Genomic DNA, 26,679 nt, shown 5'->3' on the forward strand with positions numbered 1-26,679 from the left:
AGCGTCCAGACACCCCCCCAGCAGGCAGCAGCCCTGGACTAGCAGCCAGAGCAGAGCTGACCATGTGGCGACTGGTCTTACCTAGGGAGCTGGAGGGCAAACTCAGCCTGGCTGGGGAAGTTTCCCAGCAAAACTCAACAAACTGGGAGTGATCAGTGGAGAGGAAAAAGCCAGCAAGGCTGCTTGTCCTTCCTGGAAACCTCCTGTACAGCCCCAGAGATGGCGACCGAGGCCGTGTCTATGCTACAAAGTCATGTCGGCGTTCAGCCACCAACGTTTGTGTATCGCTGGGCATGTGCCCACTTGGCTGCTTGTACCAGTGCTGCTCGTACTCACCAGGATGCTTGTGTAACACGCTAACCTTTGATTCCACACGTGCCCCCTCTCATCCCATGTTACCGCCGGAGCAGTGAGCAGGGTCTGTCTCTTTGGACAGCAGAACTCCCACCCGTGGATGGTCACACATAGGAAAAAGATGCAGATTTGGACAGTCGGGGATGCCCATAGGATAGGGCCGGCCTTCGGGGCGGGCGATGTGGGTGACTGCCCAGGGCGCCACGGTCAGGGGGGAGGGGACGTGGTCCGGAGGCCAGGAGCAGAACACAGGCCTGGCCCCACACTGCCCCCAGCCTGCCCCTCACCATGCTTCAGCGGGATGATGCTGGAGGTCCCACAACACAAGTGGGCCCAGGACACAGAGCAGGATGCCATGGCTGGGGCGGAGCTGGGGGTATCCCAGGAGGGGAGAGGGCCCAGGCTTCCCCAGGCTCAGCCCCTCCGCTGCATGACCTCCGACAGCCAATCGCACGCGCCGCGCACGGGGATGATGCCTTTACGCTCTGGCCAGAACCCCACCCGCAAGAGGGGGCCATGAAAGGCTGGGCCCAGGGGGCTGGAACACTGTGAATAGTGGGGTGCTGAGAGCCACTGAACCGAACTGTAACCCTGCATGTGATGGAAACCGCCTCCAGCCAGGGGGTGCGGCAGCCCCCCTAGATCCAGCACCTATGGCCAGGCACTGCCGACAGAGCGCTGTCATCCGCTTCCCTCACGCCTCCTTTCCTCATGCACCCGTCTCTCCCCTCCATGCCCTCCCCCTCCACCTCCCTCCCCCCGTGCAACCATCTCTCATCTCCACACCTCCCACTACCCCTCCTTCCCTCTTCCAACCACCAGGGATCACTTCCCATTTCTATTTCTGGGCCAGGGCTGCTGTCAGAGGGAGGCTCTAACCCAGCAGGCTGCAGAAAGGACCCACAGGCCAGTGATCAGGGGCTCGGCTCAGCGCGAAGGCAGGACAATGGCCAGGGACAATATCTATGCGAACATGCCGATGACGGAAGCTGCTCCCCAGCCCAAAGGTAAGCACAAGAGGCTGCACCGGACCCTGGACTCCCGCTGGCCTCTCCTTGGCTTTGTGGTCTCTGCAGAGCATCCTGGGCAGCGATCGCTTGCTCCACTGACCACGTCCCCAGAGCTCAGCCTTGTGCTGGCCAGACAGCACCACGGGCAGTGGGCGAGGGTGCTCGGTCAGTGCTTCCCAGTGCGTTCTCTCCCCTGCCAGTCCCCAACGGGAGAAGGGCACAGGGGGAGAGATGGGAGTCCCTGCCCAGCATCCCAGCCTCCTGCCGGGCAGCGCAGTGCCATGGGCTGGCCATAAAAGCCAGCCAGGCTCCCCCTCCCCAGCTCACTGCCACCGTCAGCCTCTCCCAGGAGGAGATCACCAGGGTTGAATCCTCACAGCCCCCATCTCTGGGGACCAGCTCCCTCTCATCCCCCCATTTCACAGTGACACCTCCTTTCCTTACCCTCTGCCCCTTCCCTGCCCGAGCACACGCGTCTAACCGTGAGCAGGGGCAGGGAGATGTAGCTGTGTTAGCAGAGAAGGGGTTTCCCCAGGGCTCGGGGACGGGGAGGGAACCTGTTCCTCCAAGGACAAGGAGCAAATGGAGCTGGAAGTGCTGAGAGAAGGACCAGGCTGTTTTCCTAAAGCTCCCAGCACAAGGGGCCCCTCTCAGGGCTTTGGCTGGGTGACTGGGCAACAAAATGGCAAATGAAATTCAATGTTGATTAATGCAAAGTAACGCACATTGGAAAACATAATCCCAACTGTACTTATAACACGATGGGGTCTGAATTAGCTGTTTCCACTCAAGAGAGGGATCTTGGAGTCACTATGGACAGTTCTCTGAAAACATCCACTCAATGTGCAGCGGCTTCAAAAAACCGAACAGAATGTTCGGAATCATTAAGAAAGGGACAGAAAATATCCTATTGCCTCTATATAAATCCATGGTACACCCACATTTTGAATACTGCCTGCAGATGTGGTTGCCCCATCTCAAAAAAGATATATTGGAATTGGAAAAGGTTCAGAAAAGGGATAGGGGTATGGAACGGCTGCCATATGAGGAGAGATTAATAAAACTGGGACTTTTCAGCTTGGAAAAGAGACGACTAAGGTGAGATATGACTGAGATATATAAAATCATGACTGAGGTGGAGAAAGTAGATAAGGGAGTGTTATTTACTACTTATACAATCATAGAATCATAGAATCTCAGGGTTGGAAGGGACCCCAGGAGGTCATCTAGTCCAACCCCCTGCTCAAAGCAGGACCAAACCCAACTAAATCATCCCAGCCAGGGCTTTGTCAAGCCTGACCTTAAAAACCTCTAAGGAAGGAGATTCCACTACCTCCCTAGGTAACCCATTCCAGTTCTTCACCACCCTACTAGTGAAAAAGTTTTTCCTAATGTCCAACCTAAACCTCCCCCTCTGCAACTTGAGACCATTACTCCTTGTTCTGTCATCTTCTACCACTGAGAACAGTCTAGATCCATCCTCTTTGGAACCCCCTTTCAGGTAGTTGAAAGCAGCTATCAAATCCCCCCTCATTCTTCTCTTCTGCAGATTAAACAATCCCAGTTCCCTCAGCCTCTCCTCATAAGTCATGTGCTCCAGCCCCCTAATCATTTTTGTTGCCCTCCGCTGGACTCTCCAATTTATCCACATCCTTCTTGTAGTGTGGGGCCCAAAACTGGACGCAGTACTCCAAATGAGGCCTCACCAGTGCTGAGTAGAGGGGAATGATCACATCCCTCGATCTGCTGGAAATGCCCCTACTTATACAACCCAAAATGCCATTAGCCTTCTTGGCAACAAGGGCACACTGTTGACTCATATTCAGCTTTTCGTCCACCGTAACCCCTAGGTCCTTTTCTGCAGAACTGCTGCCCAGCCATTCGGTCCCTAGTCTGTAGCAGTCTCATAACACAAGAACTAGGGGTCACCAAGTGAAGGTTTAAAACAAACAAACAAAACAAACAGAGGGAAATATTTCTTCTCAAAATGCACAGTTAACCTGTGGAACTCCTTGTCAGGGGATATTGTGAAGGCCAGGACCATAACAGAGTTCCTAGATAAGTTCATGGAGGACAGGCCCATCATTGGCTATTAGCCAGGATGGGCAGGGATGGTGTCCCTAGTCTCTTTGCCAGAAGCTGGGAATGGGCAACTGGGGATGGATTCCCTGTTCTGTTCATTCCCTCTGGGGCACCTGGCACCGGTCACTGTCGGCAGACAGGACACTGGGCTAGATGGACCTTTGGTCTGACCCAGACTGGCCGTTCTTACAGTCTTATGTTTGGTTGTGCAGGTGTCAGCTGAACAAGGGCCTGCTCCGGGGGTTATTTATCCCCTTTGGTTTCAGTGCAATCCAGATGACGTGTGGCAGCTGTTCTGGATTGAACACATGAAAGGTGCCCAGGAAGGGTCAGGAGACAGGCAGGGAGACGGGGCTGACGGAAGTGGAGGGTGCAGGTGAGGATGTGAGGTTCAGTGGGCAGCTGCAGCTACGCACCGAGCTCAGCTAGGCTCTCTGCTGCGACAAAGGAAAAGCTGGATATGAGTCAGCAGTGTGCCCTTGTTGCCAGGAAGGCTAACGGCATTTTGGGCTGTATAAGTAGGAGCATTGCCAGCAGATCGAGGGATGTGATCATTCCCCTCTATTCGGCATTGGTGAGGCCTCATTTGGAGTACTGTGTCCAGTTTTGGGCCCCACACTACAAGAAGGATGTGGAAAAATTGGAAAGAGTCCAACGGAGGACAACAAAAATGACTAGGGGGCTAGAACACATGACTTATGAGGAGAGGCTGAGGGAACTGGGATTGTTTAGTCTGCAGAAGAGAAGAGTGAGGGGGGATTTGATAGCAGCCTTCAACTACCTGAAGGGGGGTTCCAAAGAGGACGGTATTACAGAGTCCCCGGGCGCTGCTCTGGAACTGCTCCCCACAAAGCCAGTCAGGACTTTGGGGAGCCTCCTCTCCCATGGAGCAGACTGTCTGCAGGGCAAGAAGCTCACACGGCTTCGCCTCCTGGGTCTCTTCTGGGAGCATGTAGCATATGCCCCTTTGTGCGCTTCCCACGCGAGTCTGCCCAGGCAGGTGTGAGGAAGTGGGAATGTTCCGGCTGTGTGATGTGAATGCTGAGAGGGGAGTATTGACCTGGGGAGGTTGCAGGGGAGTTGTGCTGGGAGGGCTGCACTGGGGAAGGGAGATACCTGAGCATGTAACCTGAGACCTCAGCAGGGGGGTTGGAGGCCAGGTGACACCTCTGCCCAGGACACTGGACAAAGGACAGAGGCTGGGGGAGGAGCCGGGGGGAGGCTGAGTGAGAGGCTGGAGGGAGTTTCAGTTTGGGAGCTGGCTGGGAAATGGAGGGGAGCCCTGATGGGGCTTGGGCTTCCCAATGGGGCTGTGGCCTCCCTGGGGCCCACAGATGGACCTGACTACAGAAGGTCCTGTTGTCTGTACTGGCAAGACCTGTTTTGGACTCTGTTCCTGTCGTCCAAATAAACCTTCTGCTTTACTGGCTGGCTGAGAGTCATGGTGAATTGCAGGAAGCCGGGGGTGCCGGGCCCGGACTCCCCCACACTCTGTGACAGCAGGGTTCTGGGGAAGCCAGAGGGTCCTGCACACACCCCCACTTTTCAGTTAGACGTGACTCTGAGCCAGCCAGTAAAACAGAGGTTTAGTTGCTAGGCGACAGAGTGTCCGGTTAGAAACTGAGGCACCCACACAGTATTCAGAGGAAACATTACGAACAGCCCCATTTTGTCACATCTCTCCCCCCTTTGAGACCGAACTGAGCGAGGTCACTTTAGCCAGTGACCTGGGGAAGTTTGAACCCAGCAATGTTTCCATGGGTGCCCCAGCATTTCTCCCATTCCTTGGGGTGAGTTACACCAGGACAGTCCAGTGTCACCCCCTCCCGTGGGTCTGTTGTGCTTGATGGCGCTTGCAGGCTGCGTGTGGGAAGGTTCATGCAGCCCGGGCCCTTTTGCCACCCCAATAGCCCTGGGGTTTAAACTGGGATTGGGTCTTTTCCCAGCGCTCCAATTTGGAGGGCTGCAATTTGGGCTCTCTTGGTTAACAGCCCCCAGCTTGACCTTGGCCACTCTCTGAACAGGTGTGTCTGTTCCCAGCAGCTTGGCCTCAGCCCCTTGCATTTGACACCACCACGTTGGAGGAGAGTGGTCAGTATACACAGTAAAGCGCTGCCCCAAATGATACAGCTGCAGCTTTCCAAGGGCCTGCACCATGGCTGGGCTTTTTTTTTTTTGAGGCTGCGCAGTTCTGCTTTTGGGACAGCCGTTTTTTGCAGTTCCACTTCGTCACAGATGGATCTAGACTGTTCTGAGTGGTGGCAGATGACAGAACAAGGAGTAATGGTCTCAAGTTGCAGTGGGGGAGGTTTAGGTTGGATATTAGGAAACCCTATTTAACTAGGAGGGTGGTGAAGCACTGGAAAGGGTTACCTACGGAGGTGGTGGAATCTCCTTCCTTAGAGGTGTCGAAGAAAAACTAAGTTCTCGCTTTTTGTTTGGGTGCAGCAAAATTAAATACTTTATTATTTCTCCAGTAATTACAATGGAGGGAGAGAGTGCCATAGGACACAGGGTCCTGGACAGGTCTCTCAACTGGTAAACAATTACATCAAGCCTTTATACCGTTGTTTCAGACAATTTCTAGCAATAATACAGACAGTAAAAAGCAACAACTACATTTTGTTTATACATAAGCTTTTCTGCTATCTTACTAGAAAAAGGCTGTCAGCCCCACTTTTCTCCTACACAGAATAATTTCCCCTCATTTCACTACCTCGTTGTATTCATATTTCATAAGTTGTTTCAGGTTCCTTTCCGCACTTAAAAATACTCCTTTGGGCCTGGACTTCACAAGCCCTAAACGTCCCTCTCAAGAAATGCTTAGGCAGGGGGGAAATCCTGCTCCCAGATCTCTCTCTCAGGACGCCTGCCTGGCACTAGAGTCACTCCTGATTTAGGGAGGGTCGCTGTTCACATTCGAGTTCAGGTCGGTTCTGACCTTATTTGGCCTCATTCTGCTGTTGCTGTTAACCACACTCAGGGACTAGGAGGCTGAGCAGGTATTGGATTTGGGGGGTGGAGTTTCCTAGGTCAGTGGCAGTTGAGCTGTAACTTTCCATGGATACGTTTCTTCTTCTCCTTCAAGGAAACCCTCCCAAGACATCGGTCCCTTCGCAGCACAGGGCGCAGGGCATCGTCACTGCTGTCCTTCTCCTCCTGGGTCTGGCCCTGGCCACGTCCCTCCTTGCTGTGACGCTTCTATGTAAGTTCAACTGCAGCTCCAAGCCCAACGTTTGCCAACTTCCATACAGGCCAGTTGGCTCGACAGGGGGGGGGCACCCCCACATTTCAGCAGAATATCGACCGCATTTCCAGTGTGTCCCTCCAAATAAATCTCCTGCTCCAGGGAGTTCAAATGGAGCTGTAAGATCTTGCCCTGCTGCTTTGATACTAGCACAGACTTTCTAAGTCTAATGATGGTCCAGCACTGGCACAGGTCACCAGGGGAGGGTGTGGAACCCCCATCACGGGAGGTTTTTAAGAACAGGTTAGACAACCACCTGTCAGGGATGGTCTGGGTGAACTTCATCCTGCCTGAGCATCACCTCAGGGACTTCAGATCACATGTGGCAGCCCCACATGCTCAACCTGCGCCCTGAGGGTCACGCTGGGTCCGTTCCTGACCACATATCACCAGCACGAGCCTCAGCCCCAGGCATCCTCATGGCACAATTGAAATGCATGAGCTATGGAGAGACCGGACGGCCCAGTGGTTCAGGCGCTTGTCTGTGGCTCAGACTGCTGGGTTTAATACCCTGCTCTGCCAAAGAGTCCCTGCCCTGGAGCCAGCAAACAGCTGAAAGCAGGGAGCTGGAGTGGAGAGATCTTGGAGGAGAGGGGAGACAAGCCCTTGTTCCTTAGGGGCAGTGAGTGGCAAAGACGACTGGTGCCTCCCCGTGCTGGGGGGCCACAATCTAAAGGGGAGGACACGTGACCACCCCACATGTCTCCTCTGCCCAGCGACCCCTGCGCCCAGCCCAGGGCCACCATGCACTCCCTGCCCTGCCGGAGTTACCTGCGGGGGGCTTTGTCCTTCTTCCACTGCGCCTCCCCCCAGCACATTGGGCCAGTCTCCCTGGCAGCCAGGCTCGGGCGAGGAGCAGGAGGGAGCCGGGTCTCATGAGGCTGAAGCCGGCTTCTCCAGGTCACTGCTCTGTGACATACACCAGGAGAGAGCCCTGAACGTGGCCTTGGCTGTGCCGGTGTCCCTCCTCGGGAGGGAAGCTGTCCAAGATTAAAATAAAAGACGTCATAGAGAACAGCCTCGCGCTCAGAGCATGTTCCTCTGCGCGTGGCTGGTCTCCAGCCGCAGTTCGGTTCGGTCGCTGACCTGCAGATGTGTGATTTCTAGATCTCCGGGCACAGAGCAAGCTGCAAACAGTTGAAGAAGCGGTGCAGAAGCTCCAAGTCTCTCTGCAGCCTGTCAACGCCTCGGACGCCTCAGCAAAGGGGTCGGACAGTAAGTCGCAGGACGAGGGTCTTAGGCATCAGGGTCAGTTCCCCTCCCTTGGCCTGGAAGCTGAGCACTCTCCTGCCTACAGGGATGGTGGGTGACTGGCATCCTCCTGCTCCCCTCCATAGACTTCCCTGCCAGGAGGGCCCATCCCCCGTCTAACGAGCTGCTGCTCTGCACCTTCCTCTGCCAGCGGAGGCTCTGTTCCCAGGGACGGGTGGCTGCTCCAGGCTCCCTCCTAGCTCCCTTCCTGGCAGTGGCAGGCTGGCTGCATCCGCCCCATGCTCCTGCGCAGGATGCCTAGTGGTCACTATCTTCTGTCCTTTCACTGTTGCTCCCTTCGCTCCCTAGTTTTCACCTTGGCCCCTGTATTGTCAGGGTTGCATTGGCGGGAAAGACGGATGCAGCTCATGAGACACACAGGGCCGAATTCAGACCCTGGTGTAAGCAGGACGTCAGTGGAGCTGCACTCGTGGGTCTCCATTTGCCCCCGAGTCCCTGAGCCCTCCCTGTGCAGCTCCAATAATTTGGGTACCTGCCACAGTCCCATTGCTGGAGGCAGAGCGCCCCCTTGTGGCCACGTCTCACAACTGTCTGTCTGTCTGGCACAGGGCTGCACATACAAACCCGTCCATGGATCAGGTTATTCAGCGTCCAGTCAGAAAATGGGCCTGAACTAAACCCCGGCACAGAACTCGCCTGAACGCTGGGCTGTTCAAAATCCCGGCCTGGAGCCCGGGGCCAGGGCTCGGGGCCACGGATGTTCTTGCAGCCCCAGCTCTGCCCCATGCTGCAGGGGACCCGCTCACAGCTCACAAGGGGGGAGCGATTGGGAAGAGGTGGCTGGGGAGATTGGGGGGACAGGGCTCGAATTCAGGAGAGCTGGGGTCAATTCCCAGCTCTGCTGCAAACTTCCTGTGTGATCTTGGGCACCTCTCCCGGCACCTCAGTTCCCCATCGGTAAAATCATCCTTTATTTCTCCCAGCTCGCGTCTATTTTGACTGTGAGCTGTTGAGAGCAGGGACTGTCCCCTCCTGTCCGTACAGCGCCTGGCACACAGGGGCCTGCAGGTGCTGCTCTACCGCACGTGCTGATAATCAAGTGTTCTGCATCTCCACTGACGTCGCTGTGAAATTCTTCTAGGTCTGCAGCTATTGGATGAAGCGCAGGCAGGAGTCCGGCTGCTGAAAGCCCAGCTGGGTAATGTCAGGGCAGCGTATGGAGAAATTCAGATCCGTCTGGACAATGTCAGTGCAGCGCAAGCAGCAGTGCAAGGTCGCTGCTGTAAGTACTAGCTGCAGTGCTGGCTGGTGCCGTTTCTGCTGGTGCTGAGGATGAACGGAGGATTTCAGGCTCCCAGGCTGACAACGCAGCGACTTTCTCCAGCACCGAGTTCTCCTCCATTAAAAATCACCAGTGGCTGCACCTGGGGCCACACTGTGGTGATCGGTGTGGAGTTAAATTACACCCGAGGCCTCGTTAGCCTAATGGGAGCACCCAGCTGTCAGCTCTTCTTAGACGCTCCAAACCCGTCAGGTCACAGACAGAAAGTGACCCTGGTATTTCAGCGTATGGGGCGTTACTTTAAGAAGCATTCCTGAGCCAGCGCCCACAGCAGGGTGTTGGGGGAGGTGCCAAAGTGCAAAAGACCCAAGAGCTTCACCACTTATGATCAATGAAAATTGTTGATGCAAAACCAGGAGATCTTCCACCTTGGGCAGCTACATTCCCCCTCCGCAATTCCCCCTGCCAGCTCAGCTGAACAGTGAGTCTCCCCTTTCCCATTACAGCCGTGCTGCTCTGCACTGAGACCAGCGCCCATGCTCCAGCCCAGATGCAGCTGCATTTCAGTGCTGGGGGAGTGACCCCGTGGTGTCTGCTTTCTGCAGCACTCTGTGGGATCCATCACGTGGCCACAAAAGTTACTTATTGTGATGCTGGAGAATCAGGATTCAGAAGCTCCCTGGGCTGGGGGCAGCTGAAGGGCAGGGGAAATGCAGCACTAGAAACCCTGAGCTTCCTGCATGTGTCCCTGTGACTTTAGCCCGGGTGTCTCACCTCAGTCTCTGCTCCTAGGTGACGTGCTGAAAACGGGGTTCCCTGGACGCTGGAGGTTTTACGGTGGGAACCTCTATTACTTTTCACAAGGAAAAAAGTCGTGGGACGAGGCCGAGCAATTCTGTGTGTCTTGGAACTCACACCTGACCTCTGTCTCCTCCCAGGCGGAACAGGTGAGTGCAGGAATCTCGGAGGGGCTTGGATAATGGGTCAGTGCCTTGTTTCACACCATTAGGAGGTGGGAGGTGGCAGCTGAGGTTCCAATTCTGCGATGTGCATTTTGGCAAACTATCGGAGAGGATGCGAAGCCTTAGTACCTGACTCAGGGCATTCACCCATCAGTTCAAAAGCAGAGATGGGCAGAGGAACAGAGGCAGGATCTGGGGTGCCGGGGGGAGGTGGGGAAATTTGGAGTCAGGTTCATTTCTGATTGTCACTACTTCCAATGTAGCATTTCCTGCAAACCCAATGGCCTTTCCCAGTGAGGACCCCTTTGATCCCTCTCCCCAGGCCTGAGCTCCTGCTGGACAATCTAGAAGCCTGTATCTGGAAGGCTTGTATGCAAGGGGCCATGCATCTCTCAGAGAATCCTCTCTCCCCACGTGCCCACTGCAGCCCTCACCCCAGGCCTCTGCAGCACTTTCGGAGGAGGAAAATCCCACCCTCCAGCAGGGCCAGACTTTGCACCCAGTTCTCTGCTCCGAGCTTTGTCTCCTGCAAGGGCAGGGGGCTGGTGTGAACTCTGAGGTGCCCGTCAGTACCTGCCGCAGCCCAGCTCTGAGGGGGCCGTGGGGGGAGTGTTCTGAGACAGGTCCCTGTTGCTAGCCCCAGGCAGATACAGATGCAGACACAGACACAGAGCTGCTCCAGGGCTCCCTCAGGGTCTCCCAGCTAGTCACTGTCAGCGTTGGTTGCAGGACACCGCGTCTCCCGCTGCCGAGTGCCCTGCTCACACCACCAGACGCCCTTTCCTCTCCCCCAAAATCTGTTCAGCCCAGGCAGCTGCGGCTGCATCCTGCAGCCTCTCTTGGGTGACCTGCACATGCTGCAAACTGTGTTGTGCAGGAGTTTCTCTCCAGCGAGAACCAGGGAGAAGCTCACTGGATTGGACTCACCGACCGGGAGACAGAAGGCAGCTGGCGCTGGGCGGATGGCACAGAATACAGAGCAGACGCAAGCAGGCGGTGAGTAAAGCTTGAGAGAAGTGATTATTTATTACACGTTTGGTCACAAGCTCTTCGGGCAGCGTCTGTACGGCCCCTGGTGTCTATGCAGCACCCGGCACAGTGGGCCCGATTCTGAGGGAGGCCCCCGGGTGCTGCCATGACAGCAGTGAATCCTCTCAGGAATTTCTGCTAATGCCCCTTTGCTTAGAGCAGGAGCCTCAACATAGAGTGTGTGTTCAGTGCCCACTGAGACCCAGGGCCAGAGCCTCCCCTTGGGTATCTCGGCATTGACTTGAATGAACCACAGGGATTTACACCAGCTGAGGATCTGACCCCAAGTCGACTCAGTGCAGCCAGGGGAGTCTGGAGTGAGCGGCAGGTTCCCGCTCTCCTTGGGATTGCGCTGCGCTCTCCCCTCGGTCAGTCTGGGCACGGGGAGGCTGTGGGGCTGGGGGCATGGCCGGAGCCAGCTGCAGTCGGTGCAGTGACCTCAGGCGGCTGTGGGCGAGGCCCATAAGCAGGGCCAGGGAGAAGTTAATGACTGACCCCCGCTGCCCTCTCTTCCCGTTCCTGCGTTCCCATCCCGGGGGTGCCTGGGACGTGCTGTGCCACCTGCTCTGGTTCTGGGCACTGAGATCCGAGTTGCTGCTGCTCAGCATTTGGAGCCACACACTGACTTTGGCTCTTTGCTGGCCTGTCAGGCACAGGGCAGGTGCTACCCCCGGCCGTCAGAAGCCCTTCGTTACCATGGCCACAAGAGCTGTGGAGAACTCTGAGGGGTGGCCGGGGGGTGCATCGCTTCACCGCGTCATTGCTGGGTGTCTTGGTCCCCTGCCAACAACAGAGTCCACAGAGCAGAACTGAGCTCAGGAATTGGCTGTGGTTCTCCCCTGAGACATTAACACTCTGATCCGTAGGTTCTGGGCGGAGAATGAGCCAAACAATCACGATCCAAAGAACGATGGTGGAGAAGACTGTGTTCACACCGACCCAAGATTCCGGAATTTGTGGAATGATTACAAGTGCACTGAGCCTTTCAGGTGGATTTGTAAGGAGGCCCATGGATAGGCTGGGCTGTGACATGCAGGTCCCAGCACCTCAGAAAGCGCCTTAATTTCCAAGCTATGGAGCATGTTTTCCAGCCACCTGCCGATGAGAAGCCCTGTGCACTGGAGGGGGGCCGCATGGGTTGTGCATCGCAGGGACGCTTTGTCTTGCTGTGATATTTCTGGCTTTAGCAGCGACAGCTGCCCTTATGCTGCTCAGTGTGACTGGCTCTGTAATTTGTATGTTTCCAGGTCTGTCATTGAATAAAATCCTTGGATCGTGGAGTTATTGTTTCACAATCACCCAATAAATAATGATTTTCTTGACTTCTGGCAGTCAGACTTGTTCATTATGACAACAGCACCTCCGTTATCAGCCTCTTTGATTATCATGTCAGGGTTATTTCTGAGGCTGTGGATGGCATTGCGTTCTGCACGACTTAGGTTATGAGGCAAGCAATGTTGGTTTTCCACAATTTCTGCCTGTGCATGTCGGCAGAAGCATTCTATGTATAGGTCCAGACTGTCATTGTGACCCTCAGGAGTCTACCAGAAGGAGGCTGCCAGACAACTCTCCAATACCAAATTCTACAGGCCACCTTCCTCAGATACCACTGAGGAATATACTAAGAAACTGCACCATCTACTCAGGACACTCCCTACACTAACACCGGAACAAATCAACACACCCTTAAAGCCCTGACCAGGGTTATTCTATCTGCTACCCAAGATCCACAAACCTGGAAATCCTGGACACTCCATCATCTCAGGCATTGGCACTCTCACTGAAGGACTGTCCGGATATGTGGACTCTCTACTCAGACCCTATGCCACCAGCACTCCCAGCTATCTCTGTGACACCACTGATTTCCTGAGAAAACTACAATGCATCGGTGATCTCCCAGAAAACACCATCCTAGCCACCATGGATGTGGAGGCTCTCTACACAAACATCCCCCACACAGATGGAATACAAGCTGTCAGGAACAGTATCCCTGATGATGCCACAGCACAACTGGTTGCTGAGCTCTGTGACTTTATCCTCACACACAACTATTTCAAATTTGGTGACAATATATACCTCCAGACCAGTGGCACCACTATGGGTACCCGCATGGCCCCACAATATGCCAACATTTTTATGGCTGACCTGGAACAACACTTCCTAAGCTCTCATCCACTCACGTCCCTTCTGTACCTACGCTACATTGACGACATCTTCATCATCTGGACCCATGGGAAGGAGACTCTGGAAAAGTTCCACTATGATTTCAACAGCTTCTACCCCACCATCAACCTCAGCCTGGACCAATCTACACGGGAGGTCCACTTCCTAGACACCACTATGCAAATAAGTGACGGTCACATTAACACCACCCTATGCCGAAAACCCACCGACCGCTATGGCTACCTTCATGCCTCCAGCTTCCACCCCGGGCACACCACACGATCCATCGTCTACAGCAGGGGTCGGCAACCTTTCAGAAGTGCTGTGCCGAGTCTTCATTTATTCACTCTCGTTGAAGGTTTCGCATGCCAGTAATACATTTTAACATTTTTAGATGGTCTATTTCTATAAGTCTATAATTTATAACTAAAGTATTGTTGTATGTAAAGTAAACAAGGTTTTCAAAATGTCATTTAAAATTAAATTAAAATGCTGATCTTATGCCGCCAGTCTGCTCAGTTCGCTGCCAGCCTGGGGTTCTGTTCATCTAGGCCGGCAGCAGGCTGGAGCAGGGCCTGTGTCTGGAACCCTAGACCTGGTGGGGTTCAGGGCAGAAGGCTGGGGTGTGTGTGTGGGGGGGGGGGGTTCAGGGATCATGGCAGAGGGCCGGGGTGTGGGGGGGGGTGTAGATCAGAAGGCTGGGTGTGGGGGGGTTCAGGGGTCAGAACAGAGGGCTGGGGGCTGGGGGGGTGCAGGGCAGAAGGCTGAGTGTGTGTTGGGGTGGGGGGGTGCAGGGCAGAAGGCTGGGGGGTTTCAGGGCAGAGGGCTGGGGCATGGGGGGGTTTCAGGGCAGAGGGCTGGGGTTCTCGGCTCGTGGGGGTGCTCCCAGCCCCCTGTCCTGAGTGGCTCATGGCCGGGGGCTGGAAGGGATGTGCCCTGTTCCACCCCCTTCCCCCAGGCTGCGTCCCTACGGAGCTGTGTACACCCTGCCGCTCTTCCCCCTCCCCCTGGCAAGGGCCATCAGCTGATCGGCGCAGGGACTGGGGGGGCAGGAAAGCACCACGCTGGGGGAAGAAGTGGGGGAGGGGGAAGCTTGGCTGCCACAGGACCAATCTTCTGCCTCCTGCCCCCGCAGGGGAGAGCGGGGGGCTGAGTGGGGCGGGGGGCCGGGATAGCGGCAGGCAGCTGCGTGCCACTCAAAATCGGCTTGTGTGCCGTGTTCGGCACGTGTGCCGTGGGTTGCCGACCCCTGGTCTACAGCCAAGCGCTGAGGCACAACCGTATCTGCTCCAACCCCTCAGACAGAGACCAGCACCTACAAGAAAAGTGGAAAGTGTAGGGGACAATTTTCTGGTGCAAGTGCTGGAGGAACCAAGTAGGGGAAAAGCTCTTCTTGACCTGCTGCTCACAAACAGGGAAGAAATAGTAGAGGAAGCAATAGTGGATGGGAACCTGGGAGGCAGTGACCATGAGATGGTCGAGTTCAGGATCCTGACACAAGGAAAAAGGGAAAGCAGTAGAACAGAGACCCTGGACTTCAGAAAAGCAGATTTCGACTCCCTCAGGGAACTGATGGGCAAGGTCCCCTGGGAGAATAACATGACGGGGAAAGGAGTCGAGGAAAGCTGGCTGTATTTCAAAGAAACCTTATTGAGGTTGCAGGAACAAACCATCCCAATGTGTAGGAAGAAAAGTAAATATGGCAGGCGACCAGCTTGGCTTAACAGTGAAATCCTTGCTCGTCTTAAACACAAAAGAACAGCTTACAAGAAGTGGAAGATTGGACAAATAACCAGGGAGGAGTATAAAAGTATTGTTCAGCCATGCAGGTGTGAAATCAGGAAGGCCAAATCACACTTGGAGTTGCAGCTAGCCGGAGATGTTAGGAGTAACAAGAAGGGTTTCTTTAGGTATGTTAGCAACAGGAAGAAAGTCAAGGAAAGTGTGGGCCCCTTGCTGAATGAGGGAGGGAACCTAGTGACAGAGGATGTGGAGAAAGCTAGTGTACTCAATGCTTTTTTTGCCTCTGTCTTCACAGACAAGGTCAGCACCCAGACAGCTGCACTCTGCAGCACGGTATGGGGAGGAGGTGACCCGCTCTCTGTGGAGAAAGAAGTAGTTCGGGGCTATTTAGGAAAGCTGGACGAGCACAAGTCCATGGGGCCGGATGCGCTGCATCCGAGGGTGCTAAAGGAGTTGGCCGATGAGATTGCAGAGCCATTGGCCATTATCTTTGAAAAATCATGGCGATCGGGGGAGGTCCCGGATGACTGGAAAAAAGCTAATGTAGTGCCCATCTTTAAAAAAGGGAAAAAGGAAGATCCAGGGAACTACAGGCCAGTCAGTCTCACCTCAGTCCCTGGAAAAATCATGGAACAGGTCCTCAAGGAATCAATCCTGAACCACTTAAAGGAGAGGAAAGTGATCAGGAACAGTCAGCATGGATTCACCAAGGGCAAGTCATGCCTGACTAACCTAATTGCCTTCTATGACGAGATAACCGGCTCTGTGGATGAGGGGAAAGCAGTGGATGTGCTATTTCTGGACTTTAGCAAAGCTTTTGATACAGTCTCCCACCGTATTCTTGCCAGGAAGTTAAAGAAGTCTGGGCTGGATGAATGGACGGTAAGGTGGATAGAAAACTGGCTAGATGGTCGGGCTCAACGGGTAGTGATCAATGGTTCCATGTCTAGTTGGCAGCCGGTATCAAGTGGAGTTCCCCAAGGGTCGGTGCTGGGGCCGGTTTTATTCAATATCTTTATTAACGATCTGGAGGATGGTGTGGACTGCACCCTTAGCAAGTTTGCAGATGACACTAAACTGGGAGGAGTGGTTGATACGCTGGAGGGTAGGGCTAGGATACAGAGGGACCTAGACAAATTAGAGGATTCGGCCAAAAGAAATATGATGAGGTTCAACAAGGACAAGTGCAGAGTCCTGCTCTTAGGACGGAAGAATCCCATGCACTGCTACAGACTAGGGACCGAATGGCTGGGCAGCAGTTCTGCAGAAAAGGACCTAGGGGTTACGGTGGACGAAAAGCTGAATATGAGTCAACAGTGTGCCCTTGTTGCCAAGAAGGCTAATGGCATTTTGGGTTGTATAAGTAGGGGCATTTCCAGCAGATCGAGGGATGTGATCATTCCCCTCTACTCAGCACTGGTGAGGCCTCATTTGGAGGACTGTGTCCAGTTTTGGGCCCCACACTACAAGAAGGATGTGGATAAATTGGAGAGAGTCCAGCGGAGGGCAACAAAAATGATTAGGGGGCTGGAGCACATGACTTATGAGGAGAGGCTGAGGGAACTGGGATTGTTTAGTCTGCAGAAGAGAAGAATGAGGGGGGATTTGATAGCTGCTTTCAACTACCTGAAAGGGTGTTCCAAAGATGGATCTAGTCTGTTCTCAGTGGTAGAAGATGACAGAACAAGGAGTAATGGTCTCAAGTTGCAGAGGGGGAGGTTTAGGTTGGATATTAGGAAAAACTTTTTCACTAGTAGGGTGGTGAAGAACTGGAATGGGTTACCTAGGGAGGTAGTGGAATCTCATTCCTTAGAGGTTTTTAAGGTCAGGCTTGACAAAGCCCTGGCTGGGATGTCTTAGTTGGGTTTGGTCCTGCTTTGAGCAGGGGGTTGGACTAGATGACCTCCTGAGGTCCCTTCCAACCCTGAGATTCTATGATTCTATGAAGATCTTCACCAAACGTTCTCAAAACTACGATACCCGCACGAGGAAATAAGGAAACAAATCAACAGAGCCAGACGTGTACCCAGAAGCCTCCTACTGCAAGACAAGCCCAAGAAAGAAACCAGCAGAACTCCAGTGGCCACCACATACAGTCCCCAGCTAAAACCCCTCCAGCGCATCATCAGGGATCTACAGCCCATCCTGGACAATGATCCCTCACTTTTTTCAGGCCTTGGGAGGCAGGCCAGTCCTCGCCCACAAACAACCTCCAACCTGAAGCATATTCTCACCAGTAACTGCACACCACACCATAGTAACTCTAGCTCAGGAACCAATCCATGCAACAAACCTCGATGCTAACTCTGCCCAGCAACACCATCAAAGAACCTAACCAGATCAGCCACACCATCACTGGTTCATTCACCTGCACGTCCACCAATGTAATATACGCCATCATGTGCCAGCAATGCCCCTCTGCTATGTACATTGGCCAAACTGGACAGTCCCTACGGAAAACGATAAATGGACACAAATCAGATATTAGGAATGGCAATATACAAAAACCTGTAGGAGAACACTTCAACCTCCCTGGCCACACAGATTCAGATTTAAAGGGAAACTGCTGAGCTTCAGTTCATCTGCAAATTTGACACCATCAGCTCAAGATTAAACAAAGACTGTGAATGGCCAGCCAACTACAAAAGCAGTTTCTCCTCCCTTGGTGTTCTCACCTCAACTGCTAGAAGAGGACCTCACCCTCCCTGGTTGAACTAACAACCTCTTTATTGCCTGCATATTTATACCTGCCTCTGGAAATTTCCATTACATGTGTCTGACAAAGTGGGTATTCACCCATGAAAGCTCATGCTCCAATACATCTGTTAGTCTATAAGGTGCCACAGAACTCTTTGCTGCTTTTACAGATCCAGATTAACACAGATACCCCTCTGATACTATATCATTAAAGTTTTTCCAGAGGTCTCTATCCCTATCCAGATAGAATCCGGGGGGTCTGTAGCAGACCCCAAGCACTATCTCAGGGGAGCCTCTGGTAGCTTTCTTCCCCAAAGTGATTTTGACTCAAACAGTCTCTCATTTACCCATTGCAGCACTTTTAATCTCTTTACAGTCAGTCTTTCCTCATCAATATACAATGCTACTGTCTTTCCTGAACAGCACATAATCTCCATTGTCTGTACTCCAGTCCTGGCTACTATTCCACCGTGTTTCTGTTATCCCTGTAACATCTGGTTTCACTTCCTGCACCAGTTCCTCCATTTTGTCCCCCAGGCTTCTTGCATTGGTGCATAGACACCTTAGTTGTTTCCGCTCGGAATTGACAGGGCTCCTCTCGCGATTAGGCACAGTCATGCTACTGCCAGTATCACCTACTACTTGGCTGTTAGCATCATTGGTTTGGGAACTGTCTTTCCTCTTGATGTCCATATTCCTTCCCTCTGCTGTTCCTTTCTCCGTTCTTGTCTAGGGACAGGTAGAATCCCTGTGAAGCTCACCTGAGCCACCATTTCTTTAAGTGTCTTCCCCAGCCTGGCATCATCTCCCCTGATCCATTCCAGCAAGAATCTAGCAGTATCGTTTGTTCCCATGTGAAGGACAATCAGTGGATTCCTTCCTGCTCCCATTAGGATCCTCTTCAGCCTCAGGTCCACATCCCATAACTTAGCTCCCGGCAGACAGCTCATCCTTCTGTTCCCTGGATCAGCTCTGGTGCGAGGCCTGTCCATTCTTCTTAGTAAGGAGTCACCAGTCATGTAGACCTGCCTTTTCCTGGTGTTGGTGCCATTCTCCAGCTTTCCTCCTGTTCCTTCTGAATGCAAGTCCCCTTGTCTTTTGTTCTGCCTTGCGATCTACTGCAAGTCACCCTCTGTCCTCCCGGGGCTCCGAACTCTGGGTATGTACATTGACTCTTCCCCTCTTCTTGTAGGATTAGCTGCTCTTCTCTTCTCCCTGGTCCTCCCACCTTCTGCTACTCCCTGCTGCAGCCTTCTTCACTTTCCAACTCAGCAAACCTGTTCCTGAGCTCCACTTCTCCTTCACTAGCTGGTCTTTTCCTCTGCCCGGTTCTCATCATCACGTTTCCACTGGCCACTTTACTCACCCAGCAGTCTCCCTGCCGCGTTCTCCAGTCCAGCTTGGATCTGCCAGTCCTGAGTTTTCCCTTCAGCCTCCTCTCGCCTTCCCTCCATCATCTGCTCGAATCCCCTTCAAAACTCAACCAGAGTTTCCACCTGCATCTCCAAACCTCAGCTCTTCTCTTCCATCAGCTCTCTCAGGCGGCGCTTCATACCAACAAGCTCTTTTCAGGTACCTGCACCAGGAACATGTACATCCCGCAGCTTCCACATCTGGTCATCTTCACTGTCTGTTCCATTGCTTGGGTCACTACCACTGCTGCCTCTGTATCTGTCACACCCTTCTGGCCTAAGCCCCTGCCAAGGAGAAAGAAAACCCCACACCACACAAAAACAGAACGTCACCGCCCCTCCCCCAAACACTCCTTACAATCCCGCACGCGAACTCCCCTGTTCCCAGTTGTTTGCTGGCTTCTTTCCCACGGCTTGGCTGCCTTTGTAGGCCCCCTAACCCGGGAAGCCCCTCGCCCGATCTGATGTGATCACAGGCTCTGCATCTCTCAGCGCACGGCCCGTACCAGCCTCTGTAAACTGAACACCGCAAACCAGCAAACTCTCCAGAACCCACTCGCCAGAGGCGACGCATAGAGAGTGTGTGCAGGGTGAAGCACCCCCCCAGATTTCTGCTTGGCATGCCGGGGGGTGGGGAAGGAGGAAGAGGGGCTGTGTCCTTCTCCCACTGACTCTGACCCCCGGCACGCTCAGCCCCCTCCCTGGTAGCCGGGGCCGGGTAGGGAGTGGAGGGGGCAGAACCAGCCACTTCTCATGTCGGCCGCTCAGGGTCTCTGCTCTGTGCAGCGCAGCGGCTGCCTGAGAGAGCCTGGTGGGGAGGTGACGGGGGCTACTCCATCAAGGCCAGGCTACCAGGCACAGGGGTCGAGCAAGCTGGAGTCCCCTGACCCCCCGGCACGTTTACGACTCACTCAGCCCCTGTCCCCAGCAGCAGGGCCCTGGTGGGAGCGACCCAGTGCCGCACCCCCTGCCGGGCTTTCAGGCAGCTGCTGCCCTGCTCTGAGCTGCCAGGGAGAGTGGCTGAATGTGCTGGGGGGATGGGGGAGGCGTGGCGGGAGAAGGACAGAGCCCCCCGCAGGTAACTCTGGCCGGGCAGGGAGTGCATGGTGGCCCTGGGCTGGGCAGGGGGTCGCTGGGCAGAGGAGACATGTGGGGCAGTCACGTGTCGTCCCCTTTAGATTGTGGCCCCCCAAGCACGGGGAGGCACCAGTCATCTTTGCCACTCACTGCCCCTAAGGAACAGGGGCTTGTCTCCCCTCTCCTCCAAGAGCTCTCCACTCCAGCTCCCTGTTTTCAGCTCTGTTTGCTGGCTCCAGGGCAGGGACTCTTTGGCAGAGCAGGGAATTAAACCCAGCAGTCTGAGCCGCAGACAAATGTCCGAACCACTGGGCCATCCGGTCTCTCCGCAGGGCATTTCAGTGGTGCCATGAGGACGCCTGGGGCTGAGGCTCGTGCTGGTGATATGTGGTCAGGAAGGGACCCAGCGTGACCCTCAGGGCGCAGGTTGAGCATGTGGGGCTGCCACATGTGATCTGAAGTCCCTGAGGTGATGCTCAGGCAGGGTGAAGTTCACCCAGACCATCCCTGACAGGTGGTTGTCTAACCTGTCCTTAAAAGCCTCCCCTGATGGGGGTTCCACAGCCTCTCTCCGTGACCTGTGCCAGTGCTGGACCATCGTTAGACTTAGAAAGTTTGTGCTAGTATCAAACCAGCAGGGCAAGATCTTATAGCTCCCTTCGAACTTCCTGGAGTAGGAGATTTATTTGGAGGGACAGACTGGAAACCCGGTCGATATTCTGCTGGAATGTGAGGGTGTCCCCACCCCCAGTCGAGCCAGCTGGCCTGAATGGAAGTTGGCAAACGTTGGGCTTAGAGCTGCAGTTGAACTTACATAGAAGCGTCACAGCAATGAGGGACGTGGCCAGGGCCAGACCCAGGAGGAGAAGGACAGCAGTGACGATGCCCTGCGCCCTGTGCCGCCAAGGGACCGATGTCTCGGGTGGGTTTCCTTGAAGGAGAAGAGGAAACGTATCCATGGAAAGTTACAGCTCAAATGCCACTGACCGAGGAAACTCCACCCCCCAAATCCAATACCTGCTCAGCCTTCTATTCCCTGACTGGTTAACAGCAACAGTGGAATGAGGCCAAATAAGGTCAGAACCGACCTGAACTCGAATGTGAAAAGCGACCCTCCCTAAATCAGGAGTGACTCTAGTGCCAGGCAGGCGTCCTGTGAGAGAGATCTGGGAACAGGATTTCCCCCCTGCTTAAGCATTTCTTGAGAGGGTCGTTTAGGGCTTGTGAAATCCAGGCCCAAAGGAATATTTTTAAATGAGAAAAGGAACCTGAAACAACTTATGAAATATGAATACAACGAGGCAGTGAAATGAGGGGAAATGATTCTGTGCAGGAGAAAAGTGGGGCTGACAGCAGCAGTGTGCTCAGAAGCATGGGTGGCAAGTTTGTAGAAATATTGGTGGTGCCCAGAACCCGCCCCCCAACTCCGCCTCCCCAAACTCCGCCCCCACCTGCCTAAGGCTCTGGGAGGGGGCTCAGGGGGTGGAGGTCTGGGGTGCAGATCCTGGTCTGGGGATTAGGGTGCAGGAGGGGTGCAGGGTGCAGGCTTTGGGATGGAGTTTGGGTGCTGGGTGCAGGCTCCGGGCTGGTGCAGGGGGTGGGTGTGCAGGAGGGGGTGAGGGGGGAGGCTTTGGGATGGAGTTTGGGGGTGGGAAGTGGTGTGTGGGAAGGGGGAGGGGGTGCAGGCTCTGGGAGGGAGTTTGGGGATAGGAGGGAGTGCAGGGGTGGGGGCTGTGGGGCTGAGGATGAGGGTGCGGGGGGATGAGGGCTCTGGCTGGGGCTGAGGGTTAGGGTGCGGGGGGATTAGGGCTCTGGCTGGGGCTAAGGATTAGGGTGCGGGGGGATGAGGGCTCTGGCTGGGGCTGAGGATCAGGGTGCGGGGGGATGAGGGCTCTGGCTGGGGCTGAGGATCAGGTTGCGGGGGGATGAGCGCTCTCTCTGGGGCTGAGGATTAGGGTGCGGGGAGATGAGGGCACTCAGGGCTGGGGATGAGGATTAGGGTGCGGGGGGATGAGGGCTCTGGCTGGGGCTGAGGGTTTGGGGCGTTGGGGAGGCTCAGGGCGAGGGCGGAAGGGCAGGGTAAGGTCAGCCTGCCTTGCCATTAGTGGACGGCAGGCGCTAGGACCCTGCGGCAGCAGACAGCAGTTCTGCCGGGAGCCGATCTCTGGCAGCACAGAGCAGGCAGGGGAGAGGCGCGCGCTGCTTTTTGTCAGGCAGGGATGCAGCGCGGCGGGGGGGGGGAACATGCAGGGGGAGGGGTGGCAGGCGGGGGCTGAGACCTGCTCCAGGCCGGGACGCGGCGGGGCAGGGGGGGTGAGGCCCGCGGGGGCCAGGGCCCGATCCAGGCAGGGCCAGGAGAGAGACCCAGCTCCACATATTGCTGGAGCAGGGCACCCGGATCTGAGTATTCCTGGAGTCCGGGCATCGCACATGTATATAACCTGCCGCCCATGCTCAGAAGGGCCTTTCTACAGCATCCCTGTCTGATAACCCATCCCCAGGATGCTGGGCTCCCCCCTGCAAGGCAGCCAAGGGGCGAATCACAGGGCAAACCCCCAAGACTGTGTCTCCCCTGCACATTAAAGGGAGAAGACTAGAGCTGCATTCGAGCCAGGATCTATGTGTGGACAGAAGTCAGTGTGCTCGGTGTGCTCTGGATTTGGTCTCCCCAAGGTGAACGGCAGCTGCTTGGAGACGCAATCTGTCGGATTCTCCTCTCCCTGAAAGTCTCAGCCTGCCCCACCCCCTCCCTGTCTGATCTGGGCCTCAGCCATTAGCTCAGGCCGCTCCCCCATGGGGTGTGGTTCCTGGAACCAGCAGACAACACTCAGATGCCCAGATAATCCCCTTACATTGCAGAAGTGGCTTCTCTCATGCTAACCAGGGCTGCCCAGAGGATTCAGGGGTCTGGGGCAAAGCAATTTCGGGGGCCCCTTCCATAAAAAAATTTGCAATACTACACAATACTATATTCTCGTGGGGTCCCCTGCGGGCTCGGCGCAAATTGCCCCACATGCTCCGCACCCACAGGCAGCCCTGGGAAAAATAAACCTTTTGCATCTCGGCACAAACCCAGTTTTGAGAAAACTTCTTTACAAGGTATCACTGGTTCTCAGCATCAGCTAGAGCTAAAAGGCACTAAAGCTCATTAAAAGGGTTGGACAAATATTTTCCATCAAAACTTTTTCTGGATCGAAAACTAGGGGTTTTTAAAAAAGCACGGACAATGTCTGCTTTCCTTCAAAATTTGTTGTGTTTTTTTTAATTGAAAAGCTGAAATTAGTCTGCCAAAACCTGACTATGGTTTGGGGTTTCAGAAGTGTGTGGCCAAATATCTGCTGCTTGCTGTGTTTGATTGTTTAAAGAAACAATAAAAAAATTCTGCTTAAAAAAAATCCAAAACTTTTGAACCACCTCAGCTTGTAACCAAACGCCTGAGCCCATCCAGTCAGAGATTTTTCCAGGTTTCTGATACTCTGCTGGCTTCCTTGACTCATATCTGTCTCCATAACTTTGGGTTCATTTAGCTTAGAACATAAGAACTGCCATACTGGGTCAAACCAAAGGTCCATCCAGCCCAGTATCCTGTCTACCGACAATGGCCAATGCCAAGTGCCCCAGAGGGAGTGAACCTAACAGGCAATGATCAAGTGATCTCTCCCCTGCCATCCGTCTCCATCCTCTGACAAACAGAGGCTAGGGACACCATTCCTTACCCATCCTGGCTAATAGCCATTAATGGACTTAACCTCCATGCATTTATCTGTTTCCTAGGCCTTGTCTACACTACAAGACTATTTCGAATCAACTTAGTTCGAATTTGTGGATTCAACCTTATGAAGTCGAATTTGTGTATCCATAGTAAATACACTAATTCGAATTTCTGAGTCCACATTCACGGGGCCAGCGTCGACTTTGGAAGCGGTGCACTGTGGGAAGCTATCCCACAGTTCCTGCAGTCCCCGCTGCCCATTGGAATTCTGGGTAGAGCTCGCAATTCCTGCTGGGGGAAAAATGTGTCGAGGGTGGTTTTGGGTAACTGTCATCATTCAACCGTCACTCACAAACGCCCTCCCTCCCTGAAAGCGCCGGCGGGAAATCTGTTCGCGCACTTTTCTGGTCGGTTACAGCGCGGACGCCACAGCACTGCGAGCATGGAGCCCGCTGCGATCATCGCTGCACTTATGGCCGTTGTCAACTCCTCGCACCTTATCGTCCACCTCTGCAACAGTCAGCTGCTGAGAAATCGGGCGAGGAGGCTCCGGCAGCGCGGTGAGGACATGAAGTCAGAGAGTGGCTCAGACCTCTCACAAAGCACGGTACGCCGCGCCGTGGAGATCATGGTGGCAATGGGTCAAGTTCATGCTGTGGAACGGAGATTCTGGGCTTGGGAAACAAGCATGGACTGGTGGGACCGCATAGTGCTGCAGGTCTGGGATGACACAGAGTGGCTGCGAAACTTCAGGATGCGTAAGGGCACTTTCCTTGAACTGTGTGACTTGCTGTCCCCTGCCCTGAAGCGCCAGGACACACGCATGCGAGCAGCCCTGACTGTGCAGAAGCGAGTGGCCATAGCCCTCTGGAAACTTGCCACGCCAGACAGCTACCGGTCAGTAGCGAACCACTTTGGCGTGGGCAAATCTACCGTCGGGGTTGCTGTGATGCAAGTAGCCCATGCAATCGTTGAGCAACTGCTCTCAAAGGTGGTGACCCTGGGAAACGTCCAGGTTGTCATAGACGGCTTCGCCGCGATGGGATTCCCAAACTGCGGTGGGGCTATAGATGGGACTCACATCCCTATCCTGGCACCGGCCCACCAGGCCAGCGATTACATTAACCGAAAGGGCTACTTTTCCATGGTGCTGCAAGGACTGGTGGACCATAGGGGACGTTTTACCAACATCAACGTCGGGTGGGCGGGCAAGGTTCATGACGCGCGTGTGTTCAGGAGCTCTGGTCTCTTTAGACTCCTCCAGGCAGGTACTTTCTTCCCGGACCACAAAATAACGGTTGGGGATGTGCAGATGCCTACAGTGATCCTCGGGGACCCAGCCTACCCGCTAATGCCCTGGCTCATGAAGCCCTATACAGGCGCCCTGGACAGAGAGAAGGAACTCTTCAACTACCGGCTGAGCAAGTGCAGAATGGTGGTGGAGTGTGCTTTCGGACGTCTCAAGGGGAGATGGCGGAGCTTACTCACTCGCTCGGACATCAGCGAAAAGAATATCCCCGTAGTTATTGCTGCATGCTGTGTGCTGCACAATCTGTGTGAGAGCAAGGGCGAGGCCTTTTTGTCCGGATGGAAGGTTGAGGCAAATCGCCTGGCTGCAGTTTACGCTCAGCCAGACACCCATGCCGAGAGAATATCCCAGCGGGAAGCGCTCTGTATCCGGGAGGCTTTGAAAGCAAGTTTCCTCGGAGATCAGGGTAACCTATGACTCTCCACTTGCTTTCAAGAGAAACTGACCCTGGGCCTGTGTCAGTTTGTGTCGATTTGGATCTGCGGCTACATGCCGCGTTCTCCAAGTTTCCCCCACTTCCAAAGCACGTTTTTAAGCAAATTAATTGTTACACTCATTATTAATCAATCTTTCTTTTACTTTGCATTTCTGTTCTGGTGTTGAGACATGGATGCATACTGTGCTGGGCACGGTGTGCACTGACGTACAGACCGCTTCCTCCATAGAGGACTGACATCCTCCTGCTCCTACATAGGTCTCTGGGGTGGGGGACGGATGACAGTGGTTCTGCATGAAGGGGAGGGTTTGCAGGAAGGGGCGAGTGGTGCCTTCTTTGCATAGGGGTTTGGATGACGGCACTGGGCTGCGGGTTTCTGCGTGGGAAGGGGTGATGGGTGTGGGAGAAGGGTGACTATCTGTCCGTGGATGAGGGCTCTTGTTGGGGCTCAGGGCAGCGGATAGGCTCGTGGATCCGTTGCAAGTGCATCGTAAGGGCAGCCTGCCTTCACAGTAATGGCGTGGCAGGCGCTAGGACCCTGGACAAGCATACACATTACGAAATGATCAGGGGCAGCATACACAACACAGAATGACCCTGGTGCCTACTGACTGCAGTGTGTGTGTGCCCCGCAGTTGATCCTTTCCCCAAGTCTGTACCCTGGTACTGTAGGCTATACCGTGCAAGTATGAAACCCGTGTCCACCCCATACACCGAAAAATCCTCTGACAGGAAAGACATGACGGAAACAGTGATTAACAGCAAACATCTTTTATTAATCTAATAAACAGTGGGGGGATGAACCTTGGATTTGGGACTGGCTGAGCCTATAAGGGAAGCACTTCTACAAATTTCTAACGTGAGAAGTGCGGGGTACACGGCCGCTCTGCTCTGGTTCAGTGACAGTTCTCACGGCCTCTACCACCCCTCCGTCTTGTACTTTTGGGTGAGG

General features: G+C 54.4%; 2 protein-coding genes across 2 annotated transcripts in view; one reads left to right on the forward strand and one right to left on the reverse strand.

Annotated features, from left to right (window-relative positions):
- Positions 1-26,679, reverse strand: part of LOC123371090 (C-type lectin domain family 4 member F-like) — a 212,492-nt gene that overhangs the window by 53,108 nt on the left and 132,705 nt on the right. The gene's annotated exons all lie outside the window — the stretch shown is intronic.
- LOC123371093 (C-type lectin domain family 4 member F-like) lies at positions 1,214-12,399 on the forward strand. The gene is made up of 7 exons (XM_045018289.1): positions 1,214-1,361; positions 6,535-6,651; positions 7,801-7,908; positions 9,047-9,187; positions 9,980-10,134; positions 11,027-11,145; positions 12,045-12,399. Exons 1-7 carry the CDS (start codon positions 1,301-1,303, stop codon positions 12,193-12,195), a joined length of 852 nt encoding a protein of 283 aa, XP_044874224.1. The 5' UTR covers positions 1,214-1,300; the 3' UTR covers positions 12,196-12,399.

Source organism: Mauremys mutica, chromosome 5 (genome assembly GCF_020497125.1).
Source record: "Mauremys mutica isolate MM-2020 ecotype Southern chromosome 5, ASM2049712v1, whole genome shotgun sequence".
Classification (NCBI taxonomy): domain Eukaryota; kingdom Metazoa; phylum Chordata; order Testudines; family Geoemydidae; genus Mauremys; species Mauremys mutica.